The sequence below is a fragment of the Symphalangus syndactylus genome, chromosome 20, assembly GCF_028878055.3.
Source record: "Symphalangus syndactylus isolate Jambi chromosome 20, NHGRI_mSymSyn1-v2.1_pri, whole genome shotgun sequence".
Lineage (NCBI taxonomy): Eukaryota > Metazoa > Chordata > Mammalia > Primates > Hylobatidae > Symphalangus > Symphalangus syndactylus.
In genome coordinates, this window is record NC_072442.2 from 67,923,443 (window position 1) to 67,940,837 (window position 17,395).

The following is a 17,395-nucleotide window of genomic DNA, read 5'->3' on the forward strand; positions in this document are numbered from 1 at the left end:
AGAGTAGCCTCCTGACATCTGTGTACACACACACTCATGCACACACACACACACCCACACTCACACCCACACACACCCAGTCTCACACCCACCCACTCACACTCTCACCGCCACACATTCACACACCCTCACACTCACACCCACACCCACTCACTCGCACATACACACTTGCACACTCACACACTTGCACACATACACACACGTAAAGGGTGATAAAAAATTGATGTAATCATGCGCCCATCAGCAAGCACCCCAGAATTTCACATCTAGGGAGGCGGGTGCACTTGAAGGAACCCACTGGGGATACGTCTTTCTTTCTGTCCTTGCTCAAAGCACATCCTACTCCTCTTCGGAGTTTTCCTAAGGAGACTAATCTTTCACTTTTTTTTTTTTTTTTTTGACACCAAATCTCACTCTTGCCCAGGCTGGAGGGCAGTGGTGCTATCTCGGCTCACTGCAACCTCTGCCTTCTGGGTTTCAAGCGATTCTCCTGCCTCAGCCTCCTCTCAAGTAGCTGGGATTACAGGCTCCCGCCACCATGCCTGGCTAATTTTTGTTTGTTTAGTGGAGACGGGGTTTCGCTATGTTGGCCGGGCCTAATTTTACACCTTTTAAAAAAACAATGATGACTCTAATGAAAATAAGGCTGGGCGCAGTGGCTTATACCTGTAATCCCAGCACTTTGGGAGGCCGAGGTGGGCGGATCACGAGGTCAGGAGATTGAGACCATCCTGGCTAACATGGTGGAACCCCGTCTCTATTAAAAAAAAAACCAAAAAAATTAGCTGGGCGTGGTGGCAGGTGCCTGTAGTCCCAGCTACTCGGGAGGCTGAGGCAGGAGAACGGTGTGAACCCGGGAGGTGCAGCTTGCAGTGAGCTGAGATCGCGCCACTGCACTCCAGCCTGGGCGACAGAGCGAGACTCCGGCTCAAAAAAAAAAAAAGAAAAAGAAAGAAAGTTAAGGCCAGGCCCCTCACACCTGTAATGCCAGCACTTTGGGAGTCTAAGGCAGGAGGATCACTTGAGCCCCAGATATTTGAGACCAGCCTGGGCAACATGGCAAAACCCCATCTTTACAAAAAATACAAAAATTGGCCGGCATGGTAGCACACGCCTGTATTCTCAGCTACTAGGAAGGCTGAGGTGGGAGGATCACCTGAGCCCAGGAGGTCAAGGCTACAGTGAGCCATGACTTGGCGGCTCTGTCTTACACGTGCGTCTTTCCTTCCTGGCGTTTTCCTTTCTCTATGCATTTCATGCCTATCATTGTGCCTTTTAAACAATATTTGGGCAAACCCATGTGATCTCAGTGGAAACCACCATTCTTTAATAATCACAAAATCTTTTCTTCACCACATATAAGTCATCTTGGAGAATGGATACGATCTTGGGAAGCAGACAGAAAAATCAAGCAAGGGTTCCAGAAAACCTCAACAGCACGTAACTGAGGCTACTCAGGCCCAGGATCCCCTGTGGCATCAGAGAGATGAGGAAGCACCTGTTAGGTTGATACGTATATAGATACCCACGCAAATATCCACGCAGCCACACATCTATATAAGCACACACAAAATATGTACACATCACAAACTCAGAATCCTAGGCAAACACATATCAGCACCCAAACGCACAGCCCTGGAAAAACCATGATAGCAGCCAATGTGTCCTGGACTTTACAGTTTATAAAACAGCTTCCCATGCATTCTCTCCTTGTAACAACCTTGTGAACTGAATATGTCTGAACAGCCTCCACTCAGTGAGCGTTTGTGTGGGCCAAGCACTATGTTAGTGCTTTAAACGCATCATCCCATTTAGTCTCCAAAACAGCCTATGATGTGAGTACTTATTCTAGCCCATTATACAGATGGGAACACCGAGGCTCAAAGCCGCCAGGCGATTGGCCCAAGACCACTCAGCTGGTCAGTGAGGAGATGGAAGTCCAGAATTGTGACCTCCTCCCACTGAACTCATGGGGCTGCCACATCAGGATTCTGCCTGCAGGGGTGTCCTTGCTATTTCCAGGCTGAGAGTGTGACGGGGTGGGGGAGAAGAACCTTTCTTTCTCTCTTTTTTTCTTTTTTTTTTTTTTTTTTTTTGAGAGAATCTCACTCTGTTGGCCAGGCTGGAGTGCAGTGGTGCAATCTCAGCTCACTGCAACCTCTGCCTCCCGGGCCCAAGCAATTCTTATGCCTCATCCTCCCGAGTAGCTGGGATTACAGGTGCATGCGCCACCACACACACCTAATTTTTGTATTTTTAGTAGAGATGGAGTTTCACCATATTGGCCAGGCTGGTCTCGAACTCCTGACCTCAGGTGATCCGCCCGCCTCTCGGCCTCCCACAGTGCTGAGATGACAGGCATGAGCCACCGCACCCAGCCCCCTTATTTCTTTCAGTCCTGGAATTTAACAAAGCAGGACTTGCTGGTCCTTGTATCATGTTTCCAGAGGATAAATACCTGAGGCTGAAACATGGCTACAGCCTTATCCAAGCTGGTTTCTCTTAAGATCCTAATAGTACACAAACAGTGACAGCTTGTGAACACATTCTGTTTGCTGGAAACGGTCCATTACGAACCACTTACAATCCTCACAGCCATCCTGGAAGCATTATTCATGTCAGAGGGGAGGAACTAGAGGCTGAGAGAGGCGGCTGAGCAGGGGCTGGACCAGGGCAGGCCTGGCTCTTTCCTTCTCACTGGCAGCCCGTGGCACTGTGGGGCTCGGCGGGCAGGGCTGGGGCCAGCACCTCACGCGTTGCTGCTCCTGGCTAGACCCCACGTCCGCTCTGAATAGAGTCAAAGCCTTCCCGTGGTCTGTGTCACAGCCTCCCTGTGCAATTGGGAGCCCTAAGGGCGTGGCTGGGGACAGGATGCTGAGTGTGCCAGCCAGGGCTGGGGTTTGCAGACAGCAGGGGCACTTTTAACTGTAGCGGTGAGCCTCACCCCACGTGCTCTGGGAAACTCTCCCTGGGTTTATGCCTAATGGCGTTTCTCTAGCTTCTGTGGGATCCCCACTCTGAGCTAGCTGTGGGGAACCCTTCCCTCTCCTGTTGGCAAGAGCCCAGCTCTCCCCCAGCAACTCTGGGCGCTGGCCCAGCAGGCAGCCCCTGCAACATTAGACCCTTAGCCTGAGCCGGGCCAGACACCAGCTCATCTGAGACGCAGGGCAGCTCTCTGGACAAAACTCTCGGGGCAGCTGGCTGTGTCTCTCACTAGCTCAGCAGGCTTGGCCTGAGGCCCCTCTGCCCTCACTCAACTCTCTCCCCAGAATCCTTCCTGGGTTCCAAGTCGGCCCCTCATTGTGGGGGCCCTGGCCCACGGTTCCCTGGGAGCTCTTCCTGCCTGTCGCTCGGGTACATGCACGCAGGACTTAGTGGCCCCCAATCCTAGCCTTGCCCTTGGCCTCCTTCCCTGAGACCTGGCCAGACTCTCCCTTCACTGTGGCTGGTTCCAGGCAGCTCTGCAGGGAGGTCCAGAGATGAGGCTGACCACATCCTTAGCCTCCCAGGCCCCGTGACCCCCTCCTGATCATATCCTCTTCCACCCCAGGGGACTCAGGAAGGAGGGGATCTCTGGATGTCTCTTTACTCCCCTTGCGCCCCCACAGTGTTCAGCCACACCTGGGGTCTTGCTATGAACGAGTTCCCCCAGGCGCCTACCTGTGGGCCTTAGGCCCCGCCCAGCATTCCAAAGAGAGCCCCCAGCCCTCAGGAGTTCCTGCCACCCTGGGCCACGGGGCCCACTGGAGTCGTGGTATCGGACAGAAATGAGTTTTTCCTTTTTATTTGGCCGCTGCCCCTGCCTGCCTCTCCCGGATCCTGCCTCTCCCGGATCAGGCTTGGGCAGCAGCGCAGGCAGGGAAGGGGACTCCGCACTCATGGGCCCACGACACCACAGCAGGCCCCACCCGCACTCCCACGCTCCCACACCTCCTGCCCCAAAGCCCTCACTCTCCCAAAATTATCGAGAACACACAGGGCTCGGAGGCGCAGGGGTGCGAAGGCGGCATTCCAAGACGAGTTCAAGTCCAAGATGAACTGAGGATCCTGAGCGTTTCTGGGAACTGCCTCCCGAGGCTGGGATGTGGGGGCGCAGCCCCGGGCCCCGGCGCTCCTTCCCTCTGGCGAGGCCGTGTCTCTTCCACGCCAGGTCTCCGCTGGTCCAGTTCTGCTCTGTCCAGGACGCCTTTGCAGTCCCGGCTTTTGTAGTCCAACTGCCACCTGGCCTCCCTGCAGCCCAGCCGGTGCCTCGAGGCCGGTCAGGAGCGCGGGTGGCCCATTCTGGGGGCGGATCGCAGGTAGCCCCGCGGCCAGGGAGGCGGCCCGGCAGAGGAAGCCCCCGGACAGCGGCGCCAGCTTCCCCCGGAGGCCTGAGCTAGGCCCGACCCCTCGGCCACCGCACTGGGCCGTGCCAGGGGCGCGTGCGGGGGGCACGAGGCGCAGCGGGGCGCGGACGGCACCGAGGGGCGGGCGGCGTCCGGGCGCGCGAGGCTGGGCCCTGCAGGCGGCGGGGGGCTGGCGCCTGTGTCCCCGGTGTCCCCGTGCGCGGCCGGGCCGTGGCACTCCAGGTGTCCGCAGGGCCCGCGGGGCGCGGGGCTGGCGCGCAGGACCAGGGAGAGCGCGGCGATGCGGTGGATGGCCCTGCGCAGCGTGGCGATCTTGGAGAGCCTCTTGCCGCCCAGGTCGTGCCGCAGCGCCCGGCGCAGCGCGTTGAAGGCCTCGTTGTAGTCCAGGATGCGCTTGCGCTCCCGCACGTTGGCGGCCATGCGCCGCGCCTTGGAACGCACTGGTCGCGCGCGCCTCCTGCCCGCCGGCTCCTCCGCCTCGCCCCGGTTGCAGGAAGCGCCGTTCGCCCCCAGCACCCCCAAATCCCCCCCGGGCTCGGGGCAGGGGCCCCCCAAGTCCTCCGCAGAGCCCTCAGCCCCCTTGCGCGCCCTGAGGCCTAATCCTGGCGCGCCCCGCAGCATGGCCTTCCCGGGCCCTCGCCCTCTGCCCCAGCCCCGGCCCTCTGCCGTCTGCCCTCTGCCCAGGCCAGGCTCGCGACGCGGACGGTCCCCGGCTTCTGGGGCTGGACACTCCCGACACAGGTCCCCTCCAGCTGGGCTTTATGGCACCACGCGGCGCCCCGCCCTCCCGTCCATCCATCTCCCTCCTCCTGCTTTATTATCGGCCTCCAGGTAGGTCGGCGGGGGAGGAACCGAGGGGAAGAAGGAAAGCAAGGAGGGAAGCTTGCAGGTTCTTGTAAGCGGGGACCAGATGGGCAGCCCGGCCACGCTGCCCCGGGGACCTTGCCCTGCCTCGCTCTGGGGCCGCTGTGGGGTGACTGGGTTCCACATTCTTCCTCCCCACTGCCAGATAAGGTGCTAAGTTTGGCTTCTAGCAGGAGAGCTGATACGAATAAAAAGAGTGGCAGAGGGCCGGGCACTGGGGCTCACGCCTGTCATCCCAGCACTTTGGGAGGCCGAGGCAGGCGGATCACTTGAGTTCAGGAGTTCGAGACAAGCCTGGCCAACAGAGTATATAAAACCCCGTCTACTAAAAATACAAAAATTAGCCGGGCATGGTGGCAGACGCCTGTAATCCCAACTGCTCGGAAGGCTGAGGCAGGAGAATGGCTGGAACCCGGGAGCTGGAGGTTGCAGTGAGCCGAGATCGCACCACTGCACTCCAGCCTGGGCGACAGAACGAGACTCTGTCTCAGAAAAACAACAACAGCAACAACAACAACACCTAGAAAGTTCTTGTCAAGTCCCATGGGCAACCACAGAGATGTCATTGAGCAAAGCATGGTGTCCCGGCAGGGCTCATATGGGAAGGGCAGGGCCCTGCAGGTAAGGCTGACCCAGAGCTTCCGGCTTTTTCAGCTATGGAGGGCGGCTGGCTGCAATTGGGGTTCGGGTTTTGGTTGGGCCTGACTCTCCTTCCACTGCCCTTTGACTCCCCTTCTGCAGGCAGAGCTGAGATGAGTCAGCAGCCGAGGGTGAAGGGGAAGATCCCTTTGCATCCCTGGGTCCACATCAGGGGCATCTTTGGGGTCCAGAGCCCTCGGGCAGCCCTATCTTGTGACACAGCCCTGCCAGGTTATGAACTCAGTGAGCAGCCTCTGTCCTCTTCCCCCAGGGATTTGCATTTGAAAGAGGGTCTCAGAAAAAAGATAATGTTTATTCCCAGAGAAAGACCCCCAGTGGAATTTCCGGCATCCACAGCTGAGTTATTTGGAGCGCCTGAAGGCCACTCATTCCCAGTCACAATCCAAATGCCTCTAAAATGCCAAGGCCTATGGCATTGGAATGGGTGTGTGGTTCACATCCATCTCGCCAAAAGAGCATGGCCAATAACCCCATTATTTCAAACTGTGAATTTCTCCATAGAAGAAAATAATACGGCATTAGGAAGCAGAGTGTATGTATTTACTTCTGTGACTGTCTGCCTTGCCCACTAGGATGAAAGCATCCTAAGGACATCCGTATTTCCCAGGTTCTATTTCCCCCAAATCTGCAATATATGTGGAATTATAAAGCAGCTAGAGGCCGGGCGCAGTGGCTCACGCCTGTAATCCCAGCACTTTGGGAGGCCGAGGCGCGCGGATCACTTGAGGTCAGGAGTTCAAGACCATCCTGGCCAACATGGTGAAGCCCCGTCTGTACTAAAATACAAAATTAGCCGGGCGTGGTGGCGGGCGCCTGTAGTCCCAGCTACTCCGGAGGCTGAGGCAGGAGAATCGCTTGAACCCGGGAGGTGGAGGTTGCAGTGAGCCGAGATCGCACCATTGCACTCCAGCCTGGGCGACAGAGCGAGACACCGTCTCAAAAACAACAAAAACCAAACCAAAAAAAAAAAAAAAAAAAAAAAAAGGTCAGTAAAAGCAAAGACAATGCCCACGCAGTGCGCGTTTCCCGGTGGCGTTTCCCGACCGCTCCCGCCCTTCCCCGCCAGGTCAGGAAACGGCCCCACGTGAAGAACCCCGAGGACCCGGGAGAGGCGCCCCCTCCTGGAACACGGGACTCCCGGGCGCTGCGGGGCGCGGCCGACTTCAAAGCGAGCGGCGGGCCCGGCATTTCCGCGGCACCTGCCCGTGCCCGGGAGCGCGAGTTCTCGGCCCGGGCGGGAGGAGGCGGCGGGCGGGGCGCCGTGATTTAGGGTCTGGCGGTTCCGCCGGCGGCCGCGAAGGTGCCTATTAGCGTCGGGCGGGGCCTGGGGTTCAAAAGTTCCGGCTCTTCCTCCGGAAGTTCCGGCGCCGCTCCCCGAGGGAGGACAGAACGCCCGCCCGGGAGAGAAAGTCCAGGAGCCCCTCACGGGGGCCTGGACCCCACCGCCTCCAGAGAGCGTGTCCCAGGAAGCCCTGAGCCTCCTCTCCCAGGCGAGACCCTGGCGTTTCAACCCACACGCGGCCCAGTGTGGAGGACGTAGGGGCGCAATTGCAGCCTCTGCCCCTTCATGCACTCATTCAGTAAAAACTTTTTTTTTTTTTTTGAGACGGAGTCTCGCTCTGTCGCCCAGGCTGGAGTGCAGTGGCGCGATCTCGGCTCACTGCAACCTCCACCTCCCGGGTTCAAGCGATTCTCCTGCCTCAGCCTCCCGAGTACCTGGGACTACAGGCACCCACCATCATGCCCAGCTATTTTTTGTATTTTTACCAGAGACGGGGGTTTCACCATGTTGGCAAGGATGGTCTCGAACTCCCGGCCTTAAGTGACTCGCCCACCTCGGCCACCCAAAGTGCTGGCATTACAGACGTGAGCCAGTGCGCCCGGCCCTGAACTGGATTTCAAAGGATGAATAGTAGTTTGCCAAGCAGACAGGAGGTAGAGGGAACAGCAGGTGCCAGGCCCTGGAAGTGTAAGCCGTCACAGGATGATGCGAAAAATACAGGAAAGTGGCTTTGCCAAACCACCAAATGTGAGGCCAGGGAGTGACGGGAGATAAGGCTGGAGATCACCAGGCGTCGTGCCAAAAGCTTGCTTTTCGCCCTGTAGGCAGCTGGGTACCGCAAAAGGTTATTAAGCTGAGGAATGTCAGCCGTATTTGAATTACAGCTAGAGCTCTTTGCGCAGTGTGAATGGATGTGAAGACAAATTCCACTTAGGAAGCAAGGATCCTGGAGGAAAGGGGGGCCTGAGCTACACAGGCGATGGTGAGAGAAGGGCACGGAGTCAACACCTGTTTGGAAAATAGAATTGACATGTGGGGGTACCAGTGGGATAAAGCAGATGACAAAAGGGGGTGTCGTCTCCATATCCTTCTTTAAAAGCAGAAGCCTTAGCTCAGAGGCTTTCTCTACAAAGGTCCAGCCATGGACATGGGGACAAGAAAGCCAGTGGCATATGGTCATCTCGGACCCAGGGCACCCACAACTTTGGTGATTTTTTTGTTTTTGTTTTTTGCGACGGAGTCTTGCTGTGTCGCCCAGGCTGGAGTGCAGTGGCGCAATCTTGGCTCACTGCAACCTCCACCTCCCGGGTTCAAGCGATTCTCCTGCCTCAGCCTCCTGAGTAGCTGGGACTACAGGCGTGTGCCGTGGTGGATGTTTTTGTTATCACTGTTTGCTATGCGGCATTTGAACAGCCTTCCTATCTGGGGAGAAGGGAGCCTCCATGGTGGGGCTCTTGGTGGCAGAGATGTCTGGTAACTGGGACAGACGCGACTCCAGGCACTTGACTGCCTGACTTGAATCTGGAGTGGTGTCCCAAAGAAACACAGGTAACAGTGGAGAAATCACGGTGCCAGTGCGGGGGTCCGTGGCCCTTCACGTCCTACACTGGCATCTAGAGGAGGTTCCTGGCTAGGCCATGGGTCTAGCTGCCCAGTTTCCTATAATTCTTGAGTTTCCCAACCTTAATTTCCCAGACTTTTTTCTTTTTTCTTTTTTTTTTGAGACAGAGTCTCACTGTATTGCACAGGCTGTAGTGCAGTGGCGCGATCTCGACTCACTGCAACCTCCATGTCCCCAGGCAAGTGATTCTCCTGCCTCAGCCTCCTGAGTGGCTGGGATTGCAGGCGTCTGCCACCACGCCCAGCTAATTTTTTGTATTTTTAGTAGAGACAGGGTTTCACCATGTTGGCCAGGTTGGTCTTGAACTCCTGACCTCAAGTGATTGGCCTGCCTCGGCCTCCCAAAGTGCTGGGATTACAGGCGTGAGTGACCGTGCCCCAGACTTTTTTTCCATTGATTTTGTGAGCTGCCTCAGAGCCAATACCCGCCTCTTCCTTCTGCTCAAGTTGGATTTGGTTGTTTACAACCAAGAATCCTGACAACAGAGCGTGGAGAGTAAGCAGCCATCCTGGTCAACCTCTCTGACCCCCAAGCCAATCCCAACTTCAAGAGGTGCAGCAGGTGACTTAACCTTTCTGACCCTCACGCTGTTTCTTCATCTGTAAAATGGTTTGGTAACTGCCTCATAAGAGAGCTGTGAGCATTAAATGACACCACGCACAGAAAGCCCGTAGCACACACGGTACCTGGCACATTGTGGGCACTTAGTAATTAGTTATTATCAGCCGGGTGCAGTGGCTTACGCCTGTCATCCCAACACTGTGGGAGGCCGAGGCGGGCGGATCATGAGGTCAGGAGTTCGAGACTATCCTTTCTAAAACAGTGAAACCCCCTCTCTACTAAACATACAAAAAATTAGCTGGGCCTGGTGGCGGGCGCCTGTAGTCCCAGCTACTCGGGAGGCTGAGGCAGGAGAATGGCGTGAACCCGGGAGGCGGAGCTTGCAGTGAGCCGAGATCGCGCCACTGCACTCCAGCCTGGGCGACAGAGCAAGACTCCGTCACAAAAAAAAAGAAAAAAAAATTAGTTATTATTGGCCGGTTGTGGTGGCTCATGCCTGTAATAGCACTGTGGGAGGCCGAGGTGGGCAGATCACCTGAGATCAGGAGTTCGAGACAAGCCTGGCCAACATGGTGAAACCCCGTCTCTACTAAAAATACAAAAATTAGCCGGGCGTGGTGGCGGGCGCCCATAGTGTCAGCTACTGGGGAGGCTGAGGCAGGAGAATCTCTGGAACCGGGGAGGCGGAGGTTGCAATGAGCCAAGATTACGCCACTGCACTCCAGCCTGGGTGACAGAGTGAGACTCCATCTCAAAAAAAAAAAAAAAAAAGTTATTAGTTACTGTTATTATTATCCTTTTTCTGGAGAACACACTCAATACCCCAGGGTTTCTTTCTAACAAGCTTATGCACACATTTGGTCCTCTCCGCTGCTGCCACTCCCAGCCCACAGAGCAGCATCCCTCCATCCAGCACCTGCCGACAGCTTGTTCTTTCTTGCTGTAATGCTGGGATATTGCTTGGCCCTTCACCTGCACTCACCCCAGCCCTGCCTGTAACACTGAACAGCAGAGTGTTGTGTAGAATAAGATTATCATTTATTAGCTGCGTAGCCTTTGCCGAGATGCTTCACTTCTTTTTTTTTTTTTTTTTTGAGGCGGAGTCTTGCTCTGTCGCCCAGGCTGGAGTGCAGGGGCATGATCTCGGCTCACTGCAACCACGACCTTCCAGGTTCAAGCGATTCTCCCGCCTCAGCCTCCCAAGTAGCTGGGATTATAGGCGCTTGCCACCATGCCTGGCTAATTTTTGTCGTTTTAGTAGAGACAGGGTTTCACCATGTTGGTCAGGCTGGTCTCAAACTCCTGACCTCAGGTGATCCGCCCGCCTCGGCCTCCCAAAGTGCTGGGATTACAGGCGTGAGCCACCACGCCCGGCTGATGCTTCACTTGTTTGAGCCTCCGTTTCCTTGTCTGTAAAATGAGGTATGCAATGGTACTGCTTCATCAGGTTTGTTGTAGGATTAAATGAAAGACCATGTTTTTACGCTCTCAGTACAGGGCCTGGCTCCTAGAAGGAACTCTGTGAATATTAACTTTCTCTTCTTCCTACTCTCTGCTCCTTTCTCCGGCCAGCTCGGCCACTGCAGCTGTAAATCATCCAGATAAACAAGAGCGTTCTCCTCCCTCCCACCCCAGTACCAAACTGCTCATCACCTCCACCCAGTAATGACCTGGTGATTGGCTTCTCATTAAAGAAATGACAAAGAGGCCTCTGTGCTTTTAGCTGGGGTTTAATCAGCCTTGGATCTGCCCCAGAGTCAGTCTGGAGAAGGAATTCCAGGTCTGGGGCGGTGTGGGGAGGGCAGGTGGTAGTGGGTAGGTGGGTGCTGGCTTGGTGTGGACAGCGAGCTCTGCCTCCCCGGCCCAGGGCTGCTGAAGGCCAGGAACTCTCAGGAAAGGGCTCTGTTATTGGGAGGAAAAACAGGGTTCCTGCCTGGTGCCCAGGAGGCCGAGAGCCATGTGTGGGCTCAAGAGATCTTCGCTACCCTCCTGAGGTTCGGCTTTCTCATCTGTTTGAGAGGAATTATAGGCCGGGCATGGTGGCTCACGCCTGTAATCCCAGCACTCTGGGAGGCCGAGGAGGGCAGATCACCTGAAGTCAGGAGTTCAAGACCAGCCAGGCCAACAAGGTGAAACCTTGTCTCTACTAAAAATACAAAAATTAGCCGGGCCTGGTGGCGTGCACCTGTAATTCCAGCTACTTGAGAGGCTGAGGCAGACAGGCATTACCTGCTTGAACCTGGGAACCAGAGGTTGCAATGAGCCGAGATCGCACCACTGCACTCCAGCCTGAGTGACAGAGTGAAACTCCATCTTAAAGGAAAAAAGATAGTACCTCCCTTGTGGGTTTGGTGTGAGGACAAAGTGAGAGAAACCAAAAGCAGACTTCTGGTTGGGTGTGGTGGCTCCTGCCTGTCATCCCAGCACTTTGGGAGGTCAAGGCAGGAGGATGGCTTCAGGCCAGGAGTTCCAGACCAGCCCGGGCAACATAGCAAGACCCCATCTCTAAAAAAAAAAAAAATTAGCAGGGCATGGTGGTGCGCGCCTGTGGTCCCAGCTAGAGCCCGAGAAGTCGAGGCTTCAGTGAGCTGTGATCGAGTCACTGCATTCCAGCCTGGGTCACAGTGAGACCCTGCCTCAAAAAAAAAAAAAAAAAGTATTTCTAACACTGTGTAGGTGTCAGTAAATGGCATCCATGACTACATTCCTATTGCTGCCATTATTATTGCTTTATTATTGTCATCCCTGGAACCCAGTTACCAATCTTTCCAGCTCCCTTTGGTGACCCGTTCACCCTGCCTCCAGTGATTTGTAACGCCACGTATCTGCCAAGCCACCTCCAACCATTTCTGGGTAATGCCTGTCTGGCCAGGCAATCTTGCAGTCTCATTTTTCATTTTCAGAATTCTCTTGGGTGTTCTTGGCCCTTTACACTTCCACAGGAATTTCATTATCCTTTACGCCTGGTCTATAACTCTTCTTCTGTGATTCTTTCATACCTCTTCTCCGTATTTTCTTTTCTTTTTTTTTTTTTTTTTTATGAGATGGAGTCTTGCTCTGTCGCCCAGGCTGGAGTGCAGTGGTGCGATCTCGGCTCACTGCAAGCTCTGCCTCTCGGGTTCAGGCCATTCTCCTGCCTCAGCCTCCTGAGTAGCTGGGACTACAGGTGCCCACCACCTCATCCGGCTAATTTTTTGAAATATTTTTAGTAGAGACGGGGTTTCACTGTGTTAGCCATGATGGTCTCAATCTCCAAACCTTGTGATCTGCCCACCTCGGCCTCCCAAAGTGCTGGGATTACAGGCGTGAGCCACTGCGCCTGGCCCTTCTCCATATTTTCTTTCTTGCTTTTTTCTTCCCCCCCGAGATGGAGTCTCGCTCTGTCTCCCAGGCTGGAGTGCAGTGGCAAGATCTCAGCTCACTGCAATTTCTGCCTCCCAGGTTCAAGCAATTCTCCTGCCTCAGCCTCCGAAGTAGCTGGGATTACAGGCATGTGCCACCACACCCGGCTAATTTTTGTATTTTTAGTAGACACGGCGTTTCACCATGTTGGCCAGGCTGGTCTGGAACTCCTGACCTTGTGATCCACCCACCTCGGGCTCCCAAAGTGCTGGGATTACAGGTATGAGCCACTGCACCTGACCCATATTTTCTTTCTCAAGGTGGCTTCTCTCATAGTAGCAAAAGGGCTGCAGGAGCTCTAGGACTCATATGCATCCTCCGTCATGAACAAGAGGAGAAAGGAACCACCCAGGAAGGTCACTCCTAAAACCCTGACTCACAGAAACTGAACTAACGCATGTTTATGGTTGTTTTAAAGCAGTCGGTTTTGAGGTCACCTGTTCTTGACAAGACATAATGAATGCAGCAGTTCAGGCCTTCCTGTAGTCGACTGAGCTCTCTGGTGACTGTGAGCAGGACTGATGCGTGCCACCTGCAGGCCCACCCATACGAACTTCCCACCCGCACCTCTGCAGCCTCCATGTCCCGTCCTGCTGGCTTCAGGTCCCCTAGGCCAGCCATGGGGGCCACAAGCTGAAGACGGCAGAGGTAGAAGAGGAAGAAGCCTGGGGCCCTCAATCATGGCTGGGGGAGAGCTGCCTAGGAATACTGCCTGACCAGAGACACCACATGAATGATTCCATGAGCAGGAAATAAATCTTCATGTTTAAGCCACTGAGATTTGGGGATTTATCCATTACAGTACCTAAAGTCATCTTAAACTAATACTCTTTCTTTTTCTTTTTTTTCGAGTTGGCGTCTCGCTCTGTGGCCCAGGGTGGAGTGCAGTGTCGAGATCCCGGTTCACTGCAACCTCCACCTCCTGGGTTCAAGTGATTCTCCTGCCTCAGCCTCCTGAGTAACTGGGATTACAGGCATACGCTACCATGCCTGGCTCATTTTTGTATTTTTAGTAGGGACAGGGTTTCACCATGTTGGTCAGGCTGGTCTCGAACTACTGACCTCGTGATCCTCCTGCCTTGGCCTCCCAAAGTGCTGGGATTACAGGCATGAGCCACTGGGCCCGGCCTAATGCTCTTTTATACAGAATTTTTTTTCCCCAGGCTGGATTGTAATGGCGTGATCTCGGTCACTACAACCTCCACCTCCCCAGTTCAAGTGATTCTCCTGCCTCAGCCTCCCAAGTAGCTGGGACTACAGGTGTGTGCCACCATGCCCAGCTAATTTTTGTATTTTTAGTAGAGATGGGTTTTCACCATGTTGCCCAGGCTGGTCTCAAACTCCTGACCTCAAGTGATCTGCCTGCCTCAGTCTCCCAAAGTGCTGGGACTACAGGCATGAGCCACCTCGCCCAGCCTCATATAAAACTTTAGAGAGAATTTTTAAAGCACTTTTATAAACTCCCTTTAAATTGGACCCTCCTAACTCCTTGTGAGGTAGGTAGGGCAGAATCCTCTTTTATCAGTGAGGAGAACTGAGGCTCAGAGAGGCTAAGACGCTTGCTCAAGATCACACAACTCATGAGCGGAGCAGGAAGACAGTGAAGCAGGTGGTAGCATAACCTAGTCCAAGCAGGTTAAGCTTGGAGGACGGAGACGAGGTGTATGATTCCTGAACCCACTACTTATTAATCAGGGGACCTTGGACAAGTCGATCACTTCTCTGATTTCTCCATCTGCAAAGTGGGAACCATAAGGACTAAATTTCAGAGCTACCTGGGGAGGTTCAGGAGAGAATCTATATACATGCCAGATCCCTGGCACCCAGTAGGCATTCAGTAACTATTTGGTGAGTTGATACAGCGTTTAGCACAGCTGGGCACACAGTCTCTCCATTGCCTTAGCCATGCGCATTACTACGTTTATATTTTATTTACATAGGAACATGTTATGGTTGATTACGCTCCAGACTGTCATTTCAACAAGGCCCTGAGAACTTAGGAGCCCCTCAGGCCTCCTGGAGCCCGTCCGGGCTCCCCCAGACATGCCCAGCCCCCGCGCAGCACGCGGCCCGCCCCCCATAAATCAGGCCCCGCGACCTGTAATTAACAAGCCGCGGCCCCCATCCCAGGGGCTTCCTGCGCCCCCACCGCCTCTCCAGAGTGGGGCGGGGGCGGGGAGCTGGGGGGTCCCTCCACCGGCCCCTGATTTATGGGCCTCTGTGTGAAGGAGATTTATGAGCTAAGACCGGGGCCGGGATGCGTCGGGAGGCGCCCCAGGGGAGGGACTCGGGGGTCGCCACCGCCTGAATCCCGCCGCAAGTGGGGGTCGCGGGAAGGGCCGAGGCTGCGGACCCCGCTCCTGGCGCTTCCCTCGGCTCCAGCCTCCCAGGGTCTGGCTCTGAGCTGGGGCGCCCGCGTGGGGGGATTCTTCACGGTCCTTGTTATCCGTCGCCCCGTTTTCAGATGAGAAAACAGTCTCAGTAAGTTTCCCCTGACTGCAAAGCTTCCGTTCTCGATTACTTTATTTATTTAATTTTTTTTTGGAGAGGGAGTCTTGCTCTGTCGCCCAGGCTGGGGTGCAGTGGCGCGATCTCGGCTCACTGCAAGCTCCGCCTCCCGGGTTCACGCCATTCTCCTGCCTCAGCCTCCCGAGTAGCTGGGACCACAGGCGCCCGCCACCACGCCCGGATAATTTATTTTTATATTTTATTTTTGTAGAGATGGGGGTGGGGTGGGTCTCACTTTGTGGGCCAGGCAGGTCTCGAACTCCGCCCGCCTCGCCTGGCAAAGCGCTGGGACTACAGGCTGAACCACGTGCCCGGCGGGAACTGGGCTCCTCTCTTTGGCATCTCTCCCCACTCACTCCTTTTCTGTCCCTTTTGATCGGCTCCTCTTCTTCCGACAATCCCTTAAATGTCAAATGTCTCTTTCCAGCTGCAGCTTCTCTCCCAACGTTCAGAGCCGTGTTCCCGTTTCCGGGTGACTGTTCCGCAGATATCTCCACCCAGTTCCCACACTCTTCTCCCTGGTTCCCCACGGGGGTGAACAAACAAAGGAACAAAACCATCGCCGACCCTCCTACCGCCTCCCGCCATCATTGTGGTGGACTCAGGAGGGAACTTTTTACTCCTAGAATCCAAACCTTAGCAACTTTGGAAAGAGAAACGTGGGGCGTGAGAACAAAAGTGGAATCCCGGCGCCCTCTTCTGGTCAGAAAGTGGAACTCCAGGCTGGGCGCGGTGGCTCAGGGCTGCAATACCAGCACTTTGGGTGGCCTGGGCGGGCGGATCTCTTGAGGTCAGGAGTTCGAGACCAGCCTGCCCAACATGGTGAAACCCCGTCGCTACTAAAAATACAAAAATTAGCCAGGCGTGGTGGTGGGCGCCTGTAATCCCAGCCACTTGGGAGGCTGAGGCAGGAGAATAGCTCGAACCTGAGAGGTGGAGATTGCAGTGAGCCCAGATAACATCACTTCACTCCAGCCTAGGCGACAGAGCAAGACTCCGTCGTCTCAAAAAAAAAAAAAAAAAAGTTGAACCCCATGAAGCGCTCTGGATTCAGGCCTCTAGTTGGGCTAAGGCCCTGCTGCTTGGTGCTATCCACCTGGGGCTGCCCCTGCAAAAACTGAAGTTTTATCTCTTGTCATCTGTGCTCAGAGAGGAAACTGCTCTTTTGCCCTGGTCAGGTTCCTCCTGCACTTCTCTTGGAGGACCTTCAAGTCTTCATCACGTACAACCCACAGTTCATTGCACATAGCTCACCTCTCCTGTCTCAGAGGAAAAACTGAGACCATCAGGTGTGAACCCTCAGCTTCCTGCCTGGGCCCACAAAGAGATCTGTCTCACCCACTTGAACGTCCTCTCCTCCTGCTGTCTGAAGATAACCCTGCTGCTGGGGAGGTGGGGGAAGCATCTCCACTCCCACCCTCACAGAAGGTACACTTTGAGCTGCTAGCTATTATTCCCTCTCTCCAGTTGCTTTTTGATTTTTCATGGGTTTTTGGGGGGGTGTTTTTTGTTTTTTTGTTTTTGTTTTTTTGAGACAGGGTCTTATTCTGTCACTCAGGCTGGGGGGCAGTAGCATAATCACAGCTCACTGCAGCCTCGACCTCCTGGGCTCAAGCAATCCTTCCATCTCAGCCTCCTGAGTAGCTGGGATTACAGGCATGTGCCACCACGCCCGGCTAATTTTTGTGTTTTCAGTAGAGTTGGGATTTCACCATGTTGGCCAAGTTGGTCTTGAACTCCTGACCTCATGATCCACCCACCTCCGCCTCCCAAAGTGCTGGGATTACAGATGTGAGTCGCCATGACTGGCCACCCATTTTTTATGCTTTAATGAATGTTTTTTTTTAGAATGATTTTAGATGTACAGAAAAATTAGGCCGAGCGAGTGGCTCCTGCTTGTAATCCCAGCACTTTGGGAGCCTGAGGTGGGTGGATCACCGGAGGTCAGGAGTTCGAGACCAGCCTGGCCAACATGGTGAAACCCCGTCTTTACTAAAAATACAAAAATTAGCCAGATGTGGTGGCACGCACCTGTAATCCCAGCTACTTGGGAGGCTGAGGCAGGAGAATCGCATAAATCCAGGAGGTGGAGGTTGCAGTCAGTGGAGACTGTTGTCATCGCAGTCCAGCCTGGGGGACAAGAGTGAAACT

At 54.8% G+C, this 17,395-nt stretch overlaps 1 protein-coding gene across 1 annotated transcript; it reads right to left on the reverse strand.

Annotated features, from left to right (window-relative positions):
- Positions 1-3,768: 3,768 nt before the first annotated feature.
- BHLHA9 (basic helix-loop-helix family member a9) lies at positions 3,769-5,171 on the reverse strand. The gene has a single exon (XM_055256642.2). The coding sequence runs from the start codon at positions 4,965-4,967 to the stop codon at positions 4,260-4,262; it is 708 nt and encodes a 235-aa protein (XP_055112617.1). The 5' UTR covers positions 4,968-5,171; the 3' UTR covers positions 3,769-4,259.
- Positions 5,172-17,395: the final 12,224 nt, after the last annotated feature.

What these genes read in the sequence shown, in the direction of transcription:
- BHLHA9 (XM_055256642.2), bottom strand. Translation starts at nt 4,967, where the DNA reads ATGCTGCGGGGCGCGCCAGGATTAGGCCTCAGGGCGCGCAAGGGGGCT.